Consider the following 14678-nt stretch of genomic DNA (forward strand, 5'->3'; position numbering starts at 1 on the left):
TTTTTTGCATTGACATTTAGATCCTTGTTTTTGACGCCCCAAAAAGCTTTAAAGTAGAAGGCTCATATCCACATTAATTATCTTCTGGCAGTTCCTGACACGTGTCTTGCCACAGGTAAATAAAATCTAAAATGACTGCGCTAGGCTAAATACTGCATATGAACTCCAAAGGACTGGAGCATCTGCTCTAAGCTGGGATAGGCATTCGTGTTAGATTTCTGTGTGTAATGCAGACAGTGCATACATTATTCCAAAAAAAAAAGAGAAAAATTGCATGCTTTTTGGTATCAATTGATTGTGACCAGGGCTATCTGCAGGATTGTAACAGGAGACTCTCTTCTTCCATTGCAACGTGTAAACCTGGAGGTGAAACTTCCCTTGTGTTCTGTTTGAATGTTTTCTGCATCTCATCTTTTAGGATACTCAGCAATAAAGAATACTTGGGGACAATCGTTGCCTGGCTTCCTAATCTGCTAACTAGAACTTGGAAAGAAGACGTTTTTGAAAGTCACTGGTAGAAACAGCTGATCTGTTTATAGGAGATGAGAGCTCTGTGCCGGGAGTGCAATTGGCCTTTGCTTGGCTGCCCAGAAAGGTAGACTCTGGAGATCATGGAGGTTTCCAACCAGTCTAGGATAGGCTGATGGAAGAGCACAGCCTTCTTGGGAAGAAGAGAGGTGATAGTCAGTGTGAGGTTAATTTCTGAGATCAGGAAGAACGCCTACAGTGATCTTAACCAAATTATGTTTAAAGTCTCTCCCAGCACAGGTCATTCTGAGCTATGTCCTCCTCACCATGGTGAGTGTATGGGTTAGCCAAGGGCAGGACCCTTTAATTAATGCCAGTGGTGATCAGTGGGATTAATTCAGAGAGCAAGTGAGAGCCAGATCAGTGGCTTGCAGCATAGTGGGGAGCCCAGTCTGTGAAGTCAGACTGCAAACAAAGTTGCAAACTCCAAGATGTGTTTGACAGATCTTGCTTTATTTTCCCTAAATATCCTGCTGTAGTGTTTTCTAGGACAGGTAGTGGGAAGCAGCAAAGCACATCCACACCATTTAACTTGCCTTACATTTCATTTTTTCCTGCTTTCACATAACCACAGGTTTCAGTGAGCCCAGCATGGCCAACTCATCCCGGATGCAGAACGCGGTTCCTCGGCCTGGCTTCTCCGCCTTGCACCGCCTGCGGAAGAAGCGGAAAGGCCAGCGCGTGAAGGACCCGCTCGACGACCTCCTGCTGAAGACCCTGACTTCACAGCGGGCCATGGAGGAGCGTTTCTTGCAGATGGAGGAGCGGCGGTTCCAGCGGGACCTGGACGTGGAGGAGCGCCGGATGCAGCTGGAGCAGCGGCGCTTCGAGCTGGAGCGGGAGCACGAGTTCCGCATGTTCAACGTTTTCGCCCAGATGCTCAGCATCCTGAAGCAGAGCCACGGCAGTGCAACCCCTTCCCTCGCGATGCCTCCAGGCCTGGACTTCAGCCAAATGCTGTCGGAACTCATGGGCCGGGCGGGAGGAGGCAACCTGCGGGGACCGAGGGCCCGAGGGCCGGCCAGGAGCTGGGGTGACATGTGCAGCTTCTGCCCCCTGGGGGGGTTCCAGCGCAGCCCATACCTCTCCGCTCGCGGCAACGTCGCCAACATCTTCCGGGGCTCTGACGAGGAGGGGTACAAAGCGTACCACGCTGACAAGTATGATGAAGACACAAACCCCAATGTGAGTGAGTCTCAGAGTGTTTTCCCAGCTCACAGAAGCGTGGTGGGTCAAGGTGTTTGTTCTAGGAGTGAAACAGAAAGTAACCATGCCGGTCATTTGTATGTCAAAGCCGAACGTTCTGTTCGGTGCAGGTTTGCGTGCCCTGGTTTTCCCATCGGAGCAGCGGCAGCGGCAGACCTGCAAGGTGCAGCAACACACAATGCTCCTATTCCTTCCTTGTTATCCTACCTTGTTATCCCCTCCGTCACCAGCTGTGTGATTATTGCTGGTGATGGGTGGTGGTTGAGACAAAACAAGAACAGTGGGGTATTTAAAAAACCTTAACTAACACTCTAGACTTTTCCTGCCTGTTTCAGCATTGCTGCTCAGTGAGCAGCTCCTCACACGCCTCCTGGCGGCACAGAGGCTGAGTGTCAATGTTCGGTGCTGAATAAGTAACAAGTACAGTGAATGGAAATAATGTTTTATCTGGGGATTACTTTTAAATAGATCCTGCGTTCCGAACCTGAACAACTTGAAAATGTGAAAATGTTTTATTCTGACCCCCTAACTGCAGGCAGGGGGGTGAAAACTAGATTAGGATCCAAAAACGCAGCTATATTTTTATAAGAGATGCATTGTGAGGCACAAACTGCCACTTCTGCTAGCTCATCTACTGGCTTCTACTAATGGTGTAAGAAGTAGATAAATACCTAAAATTGGACTTGGCCTTTAGTAACACCATCCCCCTCCAATTGTTTAGACTGCATTATATATATATTTTTTAATTTATTTATGCAGTTTCTTCCAGTGTTGAGAATGTGCTGGTGGACTGGAGTTCTTCAGCACCCAACGCCATGTTAAATAAGCAGGGCCAAACCTAGCTCTGGAACTGCGGGATTGCATCTCCAGAGGGGAAAACTTAATATTTTAACCATTCTTCATGACTGTGTGCTACGTGGTATATGAAAGAATGAGTGGAGTGGAACAGAATGACTGATAAACAACTAAATTTAGATGAAATGTTTCAAAAACATTGTTTTAAACTGCTGCAGAAGTGTAAACCTCAGTTTTCTTGGAACTGTTTCATGTGTGTTTTCAGTTAGATGCACACTGGTGAGTGAATTCAAGAATAAGTTAAACATTCTGTAAAGAAGCGTAAACTGTTAGTACCTACCCATTTACAGAAAGTTTATTGCCTAAGAGACTGAGTGCCTATGAACACACACCTGCTTGTACACCTCTCTAGTTACATACTACTACACGAACTGTGCTGTGACTTTTCCTTGGTAAGCTTTCTGGGGGCAACTCAGTGAAGTGATAGATAAGATGATGTACATACGTGTTGATCTTTTGTGTGCGTGTCCATAAATGATACGCTATTTCTTTTTCTAGGGTATAATTAATTTTGGCACCAGTGAGAATAAGCTCTGCTTTGACCTGATGTCCAAACGGGTAAGTCCTATTCCTAAGAGAAATACCAAATATTCTGGGGGATTCCTCCTCAGTGTCTGTGCTTTCCTATAGTTATTGCTGCTGTTGGGGTTTCTCTGGCAAAGCTTTTCCTCCTGAATTACTTATTGTTGAAAGCCACTTCTGAATCCAGCTATTAGTACACTGATTGATGTTATTTTTCCGGGAGGGTAGGAGCAGGGAGTTTTCTGTTCCTTTTCATTGTGTTTCCCTGGAGGAGTGTACTTTGCTCATTGAATTATTTAAGACTCAGTACTTAAATGAAAATAAGATGCATTTCATTTTCTCCTACTGACCGTATTGTATTTAATACGGACGTTTCAGAGCGACTTTAGACTCTTTAATTTCAAGAATCTTCACAGCTTGGGACAGAGGAAGTTGTCTCTGCCCATTATGAAGCTGCACAGTTTGAACACCCAGTTCTGAACTTATCTAAAATTTGAGAGGAAGGCAGCAGCGAATGCGACATCTCATGAAATCTCTTGAAATCATACTGGGACTGCTGCTAGTCAGCTGCTTCGTTCAGTCCCATGAAACAAGTTGCACAACTGTTAAAAAAAAAAAAGAGAGAGAGAGAACAACAGAGCTGTGCCTTAGAGGGGCATTTCTTGATTTTTCATTAAAATTATTTCTTGGATTCAGCCCCCTGGGTGGGAAGCCTGCACTTTTCCTAGCTGCAGCTGCCTAGGGGGGGAAGGTAGCTGAGTGTCCGACAATCAGGCTCTACGGTTTGAAACTCGCTGTTACTCCCGTTCCTCCAATTTCCACCCTCAAAATGTTCCTTTTATTCCTGCTCACCACACCACTGACTCGGGGATGCTACCCCACTGCTCGGCCTTCCAGCTGAAGGAACAGGTAAGGCAGAGCTGCTGCGTGGTGGCTGTGCGCACAGAAGGTGCTCTATGGGCTGCATAGGTTGTGCCTTCCTTCCCTCACTGTACTTTCCCCAAACTAACACAGTGTCTGCAGCAAGTAGTGCAGAGGGAGACAGCAGCTGGTCACATCTTCATTAGCCTTGTTGTGGGAATGAGCTGTAGTGTGATGAGCTGTCATGCATGTGACAAGACGCTACTGCTTCCAGCTTCATCACAGCCCAGAGTTACATAAAGGGTTCACTGAATGTAGCACCAGCTGGGATTGCAGGAAAAATAATTTGTTGCTGCTGAGGACAGTAAATACTCACTGTTTCCACTGAGTAAAGCAGTGTATAGGATTTCTGTCTTCAACTTTTGGCCCTTAGATTAGATAATATTCTGTGTCATGAGATCTCATGATAATCTTCATTTTGGTTGGCCTGTCTGGTATCTTAGCCCTTAGAACATTATCCTTAAGGGTTCTCCTCTTCATTACTGCATAGCCATTTTTGATAGGTTTTATTTTGCATTCTCTAGACAAGTTTAGGAGAGAGGTCTATGGAGACGTAGTTCTGTGCTACATAGGCTTCAAGAACATCTGCAGATGAATAGTGAAACTTTCATCTCATAATGTCAGGTTGTAATTCTGCATGGGATGGGATGAAGACAGTGTCTTTAAACTCCAGAGCTTGGCACGAGTTACTAAGCACCAATACGGAATGTGGAGGATTTGTTATTACATGGTAGACTTTCACACTGCATGTTGAATATCTCTCCCCCTTTGCAATGTCACTTACTCATCACGTCTTTTTAATATTAACTCATAGACTTGGTTGTTATCAAATATTTGCAAGGTATGTTGTACATAACATTTGTTTATTCCCTTTTTGTTCACATAAAATGTCCTTTTCTCTCTTCCCTGATCACCGCTGCACTTTCCCTTGAGAACTTCGTAGAACTGGATTATGTGAAACCCTGAAAATTACAATCCTGAAAATGTTTAGGTAGAAGCAACATGTGTACTTTATCTAAACATAAACATAAAAAGGGGCTGTAAAGCTTTCGCACAGTTCAGGTGATTCTGACGTTAAGAACAGAATAAACTGTTTGGCATCCTTTTTGTAAATCTCTGTGCAGTGAAGTTTTGGCTGCAGCAATTTGGCAGAAGCCCCCACTTCCTATAAGCTGAAGTTATCACTGATCAGCTTGCTGTTCATTGCCCCTCCGAGCTGCCTTAATTCTGATGGTCAGTGGCTTTCTCAGTCCAGTTTTAAGGCTGTTGAAGTGTTGTGGGTGCATGACTGTGCAGAAGTGTGCCTGCCCGTGAGTTCTGTCTCCCTCTGTTTCCAGAATTGGTGACTGTGCTTTTAATGTGTCTTCCTATTGCTCACAGCTGACACAGACTGATATGAACCTCATGGAGCCACTGCTGCTTCAGTATCCCGACTGGAAGGGACACATGTTGTAAGTCCTCTCATTTCTGTAATGCTTCTCTATTTGAGTACCTGTCTAAAAACAGAATGGATGAGTACTAACCGATTCTCTTACACAGCAGGTAAAACTTTTCCAGGTCACAGAATCATATTTTTATTTTCAAAACAGTAATTGGTCATCCGACTTAAAGATCCTTTAAAAATCCAGTTAAAAATCATTTTATGTGAGAGAAGGTGATAATTTTCTGTACATTAACAAATGAGCTAACTCCAGAAAGTTCCTTGAAGCGTTGTTAACACTGAGGACTTTAATCCTTCGGTTCTCATTAACGCTCTTCAGAAACGTCTACGCAGCCGTAGCCATTGCCTGTGACACCTTTGCCATGTGTGGCAGTCACGTCTGTGGCATGGGCTGTCTGCATCAATCTTTACTGTGCCCTGGCTTTATTTTCCTGAGATGTGGACCTGGGGAAGCCCAGCCTCTTGCAGAATAAGCTGAATCAATATTTGCTTTTGTGTCTTTCTCAGTTTACGGGAGGAAGTGGCTCGATTTTTGACCTATTACTGCAAGGCCCCTGCACCTCTTAAGGCAGAAAATGTGGGTAACCCACTTTCCATTGGTGTCTATTCTAATGTATTGCCATTTGTTATCAAACAATTTCATCTTATTTTTTTAAACAAGTGATTTTGTAGTATGACAGCCTTTGATCTTGTAAATGAGATTGGATCATAGCCATTTTAGTTGCTTTTGATGCACACGTCAGCCAAAACATTTCAGTTCTGCTGCATATTTGCCTTATTCTTTACTTTCATGTGCCAGCTCCCTATTCCATTGCTCCCACTGAGGCTTTATGTTTTTATCTCCTCATTCTGCTCTGGGACCTACTGGGCTTGTGTCCCTCAGCCTTGACAAAGAGTGCCCATTGTTTCTGATGGGTTTAATTTCATACTATTCTGCTGTTACACCTCAGGACAAAATCTGTCGTTGAGCCAATGGTAGTTTTTCCTGGCCTTGTGATGGTGTTATAAGGAAAGTATCAACATCTGAGTGTCTGCAGGACTTGCTGACCTGGGAGGGATGCAGGCTGGGCTCGATGCATGCATGAATCCTGCTTTTGCTGAGTGGTAGAGGCAGCAGGAGCCAGTGCTCTCACTGCTCTTCTGGCTGCAGTAACTCAGCAGAAACCTCTGCTTCACATATGCTGAAGTTGTCACTGATCAGTTTGGTGATCGGTGCCTCTCCAAGGCAGCAGATTCTACCTGACGCTTGGATTGAAACTCCTGGGGCCTATGTGCATCAGTCTTCTAGAAACAGGAGACAAACTTGCTTCTGTATGCTTCTGTTTCCACTACTGCACAAATTTGGCAGGAGGTACGAGCTGCTGTTGCCGCAAAGAGAAGATAACATATCATAACTGATGTAAAGGATTTTTCCTTTCTCAAGGTTCAGAACTTTTCCCCAAATTTTCACCTGCTTAGAACCTGCTCTTTCTAAATACAATATTACAATCCAGAAAGGCAACCGGACAAAGTATTGTGAAACGGAGTGCAGGATTAGTGTTGTTTCTGGTAGAAGTGAGATGTCAACAAGAAAGTTCTGGGAGCATCCGTGCGAGAGAATTAGGGAGAAAATATATTTTGTTGATTTTGTCAGAAATTTTGTGGTAGTGTCTTTCTATGGACGTATTTATCACTAACATCTCTCTTTCTTCTCTAGGTGATTGTTCTGAACGGTTGTGGCTCTTTGTTTTCTGCATTAGCTACAGTCCTTTGTGATCCAGGGGGTAAGTGGATTGCTGGAAGATATTTTATGTGTTTGGGTTTTTTTGTTACTGTTGCCTGGAAATAATGTGTTACTGAGTTTAAATACTGTTTTATGGAGGTGAAATAGTGGGGAATTAGCATTGGTCTACTGCAAGGTAGGCTGTGCTTATGCTTGCCTGGGATACTGAGGATGGATGTACAGTGTCCCAGTTCTTGCAGAAGATTAAAATATTTCCAAAGTGTATAACTGTAAAAAAGCTTTTGTGCTCAACTGAAGTCCATTAGAAAGACACCAATCTGTTGCAAACAAGTTCTGTTGTCTTGGTTTCAGAGGCTGTTCTGATTGCTACTCCTTTTTATGGTGGTATCACCCAGAGCATCTTCCTGTATGGCAACGTCAAGCTGGTGTATGCCTATTTAGACAGCAAGGTAAGAGTTGAGGAAAGGGAATACTGACCTCCATAGTTAAAAAAACAATTGCCACAGGAAAGTGCCAAGCTTTGGGTACCTCAGAACAAGGCTAGGCAGCAGCCTGTGGTTTCACTTATGGTTGGGAAACTCAGCACATCATTTTCAAGGAACTTGTTCAAGGCCATAAATCTAGATTCCAGCCTTGTCCTTTTCTTGGGTCTTATTCCCTATAAATATGTAATAATGGGTCCTGGTGGGGAAAAATGGCCATTTTGGAGACAGGCATATGTATTGTCCTATTGGAGATGGTTTGTCCCAGAGGTGTAAGAACACATGGCATATCTGACATTGCTTTAGTCACTAAGGATAACCAGAGAATTCTCTACATGTGGCCAGTCTATGATGAAAATTTCTTTGATTTCATTTATTTATTCTCTCTGTAGTATAATAGGATAAGAGGATGGATGCTTGTCATTATTGTTGGGTTTCTATATTGTTTTTGTGGGGAATGAGGCAGACTGTTGAAATAACTTGGCCTTTTTTATTTTATCTTTGTGGTGTATTTCAGATTACTGGAACAAGCACTCGGCCTTTCCAGCTTACTGTGGAAAAACTGGAAAAGGCCTTGCAGGATGCCCGGGCAGAGGTGAGTATAGACGAGCTTTGCATTACTGGTTAAGTCTACAGTATGTTTGAGATGGCTGGTCCCAGAAGTGGCCTGAAGAGTAAAACATTTTCAAAACCTAGCACTTGGCTTTCTAATGGTCCTTACAGATGGCCTGAGGTCAGGCTGCTTGCAAAACCTGCTTGCGCTTGTGGTAGGCAATTCAGCTGCACTTCCAGGAAGAATCCCACTATGTCATGTGTACCTGGGCATGCACTAAAATGTAGGGTCTTCCCAGGCAGGGTTTCTCCTTCAGGAGTGCCAGCTGGGTTACCCAAAATGGACTACTCTACTCTGTAGTGCAGATGCATCCGCTAAGAACAGCATGAATTGCAGGAGGGAGTGAGGGGCAAATCTAGAAGGTAAATACAGTTGTGTACTACCTGTCTGAATATTTAGTCTGTAAGTTTTGCGATTGTCCTAAACCCAGTGTATATTTAGCTGCATCTTTAGATCATTAGCAGCTCTGACATCTCCAGCCACTTGTGCTCTAAATATGAGCAATTCACATCTATGTACCTCAAATTCCTGTTTTTCGTGCCCTATTAATGGGCAATCTTCAGTAAGCTGTTACTTAACAATGCTGATACAGATCAGAGAGAGTTCTCTTTTATGCTGAGAATGTGTGAAGACATCTTTCTTCTAAATGGGCAGCAGTTGTGGCAGACTCACCTTTTTCAAACTCATAGATTCATTCTATAATATTTTCCTCAGTTCACTTTGCAAGTGCCATCATTATAAAATTATTACTTGTGGCTACAAGTTTTCTCATACAAATCTAACTTTTGAGGTGAAATGTCATGGTAGAGGCTGAAGGGGATTCTTGTGTCACTCTCACTGCTCCTTGGGGAGACTGAAAGTTTATCCCATCGTGAATGCTCTCTTACTATTATGTTGTTTGTGTTCTGCAGGGTGTAACTGTAAGGGCCTTAATTCTTCTGAATCCCCAGAATCCCCTTGGGGACATCTACTCCTTGTCAGAGCTACGAGATTACCTGGAATTTGCCAAAAGGTATGTCAGTTTGGAAGGTTGAGGTATCCAGAGGCAGATACGGCTTTCAGGGCCTGGTGGTCTACTTGCTGTGCCTTAATTTATCTGTGAATATCTTCTCAGTCATGCAAAAAACCTGTTCTCCTTACATAGAGGTGGACTAAAGAGAGGAGAGTAGGATGGTGGGGAGAAGGGAGTGTGGACAATCCAGTCGGCTGGAGGGGCAAGACAACTTGCATCAAGGAATATTAGCCGTTTTATTGACAGTCCTAGCAAACACTGTGGTGCTGTTTATTTGGTAGGAAGCTGACTTCCTTTCCTCACATTTTCTCTGTATATGCAGAGAAAAAGAAATATGGCTACCCATCTTCACCACTGGATGCTCACTGGAATTTGGTCAATTTCGAGTGGACGATACAACTTACTTTAGAGGAGTAGTACATATAGAAGTTAATTTTCGCAAGTGCTTTGGAAATGATTGAAATTTTATCTCATTAAATGGTTGCAGTGGGTGACAATTATCTGGATAAATCTCCAATCAGTTCAATGTACATATAATAGGCCTTTCGAGTTGTGAAAAAATACTCTGTGCTGTAGAATTTGATGTGTAAAGGTAGCCTTTCTCTTTGCTTCTCAGCCAGAGAAGCATTCTTTTCTAATTTCCATTTTGTCCTTTTGCAGACACGAATTGCATGTGATAGTAGATGAGATCTACATGCTGTCAGTTTTTGATGAATCAGCCACGTTTCACAGTGTCCTAGGCATGGACAGGTAAAATCAGCTCCTACTTCCCTGGCCATCTTCCAGTGACAATTCAACATGATGCCTTGCTGAGAACTTGTGACTGGAAGTTAAGTCATGAGATAGCAAATTCTAAATCTGCCTTATATTGTGTTTTTTTTTTAATGTTTTATTTTCATAATTTCTGAATGGCAAATGCATTTTTTCAAGTGCAGGGAAAATTCTAGCAAGAAAATATGGGTTAATTTTCTGTTCTGATGCAATTTTTTTTTAGCGTGTGCTTTCGTATTTGCTCGTGACTGTCCCAAAAAATTGGAAATGAGTGTTTAATTCCTTGCAAGTGAGGCTTTTCTTTCCTACATCAGCACTGTTGCCTCTTTCCCATATTTCTGTTGATGACTCTAAAGACCTTCTGTTGCTGTTTACATTCTCTTTCTTGAACAGTAGTGACTGATCACAGTGTTGTTAGAGGCTTGAGAATGGACTTTATTAGGTATTAATGGTGATTCTTATGGGTCTCTTCCAACTCGGGATGTTCTGTGATTCTGTGTATCTCCTTCTTCAAAGTATTATGGTTTGAAAGAAAGAAAGAAAATTATTTTAAATTCTTAGACAATGTATCGATTTTTAGTATTAAATTTGCAAACTTTGTGTGTGCAGGAAATCTGCACATGAAATATAGCGCTTAGCATGAGTATCTATATGTCTGAAATACTTAAATATTGTGTCTATAATTAATTCCTGGGAGTTCCTTGCTTCTAAGGGCAGGTCAGATTTGGATTTTCCCTGCTTGACTGATGTTCTGTGCTGTGCTGCTGCTGTGTAATGCTGCCTCTCTATTTTTGCAATGCTGCACTGGTGATCCAAAACTTCAGCACCTATGACACTAATTGCCCATCTGCATCCTTCTGTATACAGATTGCCTGATCCACAGAGGACTCATGTGATGTGGGGAATAAGCAAGGTGAGTGCCAGTTGCTGCTGTGCTGTGGCTTCCTTATTGCTGTCCTCAGGTTTCTCAGGCGAGAAAGAGCGAGGCAGTGATAATGGGAACTCATCCTTGCTGTGCAATACAGTAGTCTCTCCATGTCATCTGCAGGATTTTGCTGTCTCTGGGATTCGTTTTGGTACTTTGTATACAGAGAACCAAGATGTTGCTAATGCGGTGGCTTCTTTGTGTTATTTCCACGGGGTCTGTGGACCAGTCCAGCACAAAGTTGCACAGCTACTTAGGGACAGAGGTGAGTCAGCAGCTAATGTAGGATCCTCATGCCATCATGTTATCTTGGTACTTCAGGGGATTCTTTCCCCTTACTTTCCCAAATGGTCTCTTATTTGTGTGGTCTGCAGCCGTCCATCATCCCGAAGCCACCTATGGAAGCTGTGGCTGACAGTTCAACGAACAGTTCAAGGAACTCTCCGCAGAGCTCTTCATCAGCAGCTCTGAAGAAGTGTGATAGCTGTATGTGTAAAAGTAGCAAATGTTGTGCAGAGCAGGGAACACAACTTTGTATGAAGAGGGGAATGGAAGTGGACTTCTGGCTTTGTCCTGGTCGTGGGGTGCTAGCACTCCAGCTGTAAGAGCCATGAGCATAGCGAAGCGATAAAGAAGATAGGCGCATGCATGAAACTGCTAAATGATTCTTGCCCCCATTTCTGCTTTTGAAGGGAACAAAAAAGGAGTTACAGAAGGGTGAAATGTTAAAAGGCATTGTGACTGTTTTAGAAACCTTAGTCAATTTGTGATTTTTATTCTTACTCATTTTGAGGTTATTATTTTTTTTAATCTTCTGGCTAGAATGGATCAACCAGGTGTACCTGAGAGCCAACCATGCCCGCCTGAAAGCTGCCCATACATATGTGACTGATGAGCTGAAGACACTTGGGGTTCCTTTTCTCAACCGCAACGCAGGCTTCTTTGTCTGGATTGATTTCCGAAAGGTTGGTAGCGTTAGGAAAGGAGGCTTCTCCTGGGTTGAGGGCAGCCACATGGTGCGGCTTTGTTCAGAGGGAAGTTCAATATTGTGATAAGCTTTTTGCTAAAGCCCCATCTGTTGTCTGATGAGCAGAGGGAGGGGTGGCCTGGTATTTCTGTGCATGCTTTTCCTTTCGTCTGCCCGTGCATTTCCCTCCTTGCAGGAATCTTACTGCTCTCAAGCCACTTTCCTTCCCATTCCTTCCTTTATATCGTGACTGCTGTATTTCAGAGGTAAAAGGTGTCTCCCCTGGCCTTTGCAGACCTCATGGGAATCACAAATTCATGCAAACCCCTGTGAGTTAGCCTATATATGACTAACCTCTGGCCCTTCTGGTGACTCTCCCAGTACCTTAGAACTGGAACATTTGAGGAGGAGATGCTGCTCTGGAGGCGTTTTCTTGATAACAAGGTCCTCCTGTCCTGTGGCAAAGCCTTTGAGTGCAGTGAACCTGGATGGTTCCGCATCATCTTTGCTGACAAGACCCACAGACTGCAGCTGGGTGAGTGATGTTTTCTTCTCTTTTTCCTTCTATCTGCAGCACCATTTCCTCCTCTCCTTAGTCCTAAGTTATCCTATAATTATTAGCTTCCTGTCTTTCCATTTTTTCTTCCTCTCCTTCAATTCTCCAAATTTTTTTCTGGATCTGATAGGGATTTGGAGACCCTTGTGGCTTACTTAGACTCACCCACTAATGTTTCCCTTCCTTTTACCACTGCAGGTATGCAGCGGATCCGCAAGGTTTTGGAAGAACGAGAGCAGGAGATATTGTCTGAGGAAAAGGAGCAGCCTTGTCAGTCAGATCAGGATGGCAAAGCAGATAGCACAGATGAAGTAATTTTCGTATCCCACCACCAGGAATCTTCCTGTGCTGGTAGCTCCAACCTTGGTGACCTCATTGGCCTTCTGCAGCAGCAGATGCGTTCATCTGATTGGCTACAGAAAAATACAGCAGAACAGCTTGCATAGAAAAAGCCAGAGATCTACGATGTGTTCAACAAACTGATGGGGAAACAGTAGGGGCCAGTGTACCTTTAGGCATGTTCTTGAGCACTAAGTGAATAGCTTGGGGCCCCTACCAGCTCAATGCTGACTTCCAGCAAATAATATATTTTCTGTATAGCAAGAAAATCACTTTGTAAAACCCCTCCTCGACCCCGTTTGATGTCTCTGATTTGTACTATATAGGTGATTTCCTTGGATTGGGGTGAGGGTAGGAATGGTGGGGGTTTTGTTCACCTGCTGCCCCTCATCCTGCTGCATCATTGTATTTTGTATTTCATTTCTAATGAATATGCTCTTAACTCTCTTATAAGGTCCTGTGGTGTTGTGGTGTCTTTTTTTATACTTCTTATTTCACTCTTTCTGGGAAGATGGAGGCTTGAGATTGTTAAAATGTGTAAGATTTTCCTTTTCCTTTCTGATACTCAGAAGTAAATATTTCAGTGTCAGAATATGACTGCTTTCACAAAGAAACGTTTTTGGGAGATAGTGTCAGTTCTAAGGTAGCCTCAGCTAAGGGTAAATAAGCTTGTGTACCTGGCCATCTCCGTGGGTGAGGCTCTTACAACATGATCATTTAGTCTGAGTTCTGTAAAGCTTTTTCATTTTGAGTTGGTCTACATTCTGTTCTCGGATCGGACAGTATCTAACCCCCTTGGTTGGTAAAATGCCTGTTTTTGTTTTTGTCCTTCACTTTGTGTAAATAAAAAGTAGCCACTGGCTTCTTGGCCCACAGTGTCCACAAAAGAACCAGAGCGGAGAGGTGATGGAAGGAGATATTCTCTCTGCAGCTTCCCTACTGCTGAGGTCCATCCCTTCTGGTTAGCGGTGAGATTTTTCACAGGACACTGCTGAGAATGCTCCTTGTACCATCATGCTAGATGTACCTACTATAGGCCCACAGACTTTCAAGGCGGCACCTTTCACTCTTATCAGGATGATTCAAGCAAATTTTTACCTGGACTACTAAATCTATCAATTGGCAAAGTAGTCTTCTTGACTAAACTGTATTCTGTGGTCTCCTGTCCTTCCTCTCTTTTCCATTTTGAAAGACTCTGTATGATGGTGACAAAGTACTTTCGTTGGAAAGTTCCTTCCGCAGATACAGAACTATTTAGTTTCTTGAATGTTACATTTTTTGATATCTTAAAGGAAGTTAAACTGTTTTTTCTGCAAACTTATTAATCTAGAGTTAAAGGAAATGGTCCATGAAAGGTGAATGGAAGCGTGCCACTCCCTTCCTGTAACTTGTTGGCAGTACAAAATTACATCTTGGTAGCATTATGGAGTATCTATATAATGAGTTAGAGAGGTGAAATATAGAATTCAGACTAAATTCTGTGCTGCGAAAGCAGCTGGTACACCTGACCACTGGTGAAGAGCCTTCTCCTACTTTTCTGATCAAATCTCAAACATGACATTGGAAAGGCAGGGAAAAATCCTTGAAATGCACGTGTCTCAGGTTTCTTCTCTCTGTAGATATTTTGAGTGTAGGATGATGTTAAGAGTCATAAAAATAATTCGGGTTATTCTTTGGTCCAGTCTTCAAGTAAAAGAGCTTTCTTTTTACAATTATTTCGTGATTTAGGGAGTCAGTGATCAACTGTTCTATGATTCTGTTGATTTTGTTCTTGGGCATTGTAGATTTGGGCAGAAAGACACGTAACGGATGAGAAA

General features: G+C 43.1%; 1 protein-coding gene across 5 annotated transcripts in view; it reads left to right on the top strand.

The window, feature by feature from the left end:
• ACCS (1-aminocyclopropane-1-carboxylate synthase homolog (inactive)) overlaps positions 1-13308 on the top strand; it is a 41256-nt gene extending 27948 nt beyond the window's left edge. For 4 of the 5 annotated variants that reach the window (XM_021403762.1, XM_021403763.1, XM_021403765.1 and 1 more), the window contains 15 exons: positions 1103-1713; positions 3088-3147; positions 4009-4020; positions 5413-5483; positions 5981-6050; positions 7170-7236; positions 7548-7645; positions 8196-8273; positions 9203-9303; positions 9964-10053; positions 10942-10987; positions 11123-11264; positions 11822-11964; positions 12348-12501; positions 12721-13308. In XM_021403762.1, the coding sequence (XP_021259437.1) occupies positions 1103-1713; positions 3088-3147; positions 4009-4020; positions 5413-5483; positions 5981-6050; positions 7170-7236; positions 7548-7645; positions 8196-8273; positions 9203-9303; positions 9964-10053; positions 10942-10987; positions 11123-11264; positions 11822-11964; positions 12348-12501; positions 12721-12968 (1991 nt within the window). In that variant the 3' untranslated portion in view covers positions 12969-13308. The remainder of the gene's footprint in view (positions 1-1102; positions 1714-3087; positions 3148-4008; positions 4021-5412; positions 5484-5980; positions 6051-7169; positions 7237-7547; positions 7646-8195; positions 8274-9202; positions 9304-9963; positions 10054-10941; positions 10988-11122; positions 11265-11821; positions 11965-12347; positions 12502-12720) is intronic. The other variant, XM_021403764.1, reaches the window with a different exon arrangement.

The sequence above is a fragment of the Numida meleagris genome, chromosome 6 (genome assembly GCF_002078875.1).
Source record: "Numida meleagris isolate 19003 breed g44 Domestic line chromosome 6, NumMel1.0, whole genome shotgun sequence".
Classification (NCBI taxonomy): domain Eukaryota; kingdom Metazoa; phylum Chordata; class Aves; order Galliformes; family Numididae; genus Numida; species Numida meleagris.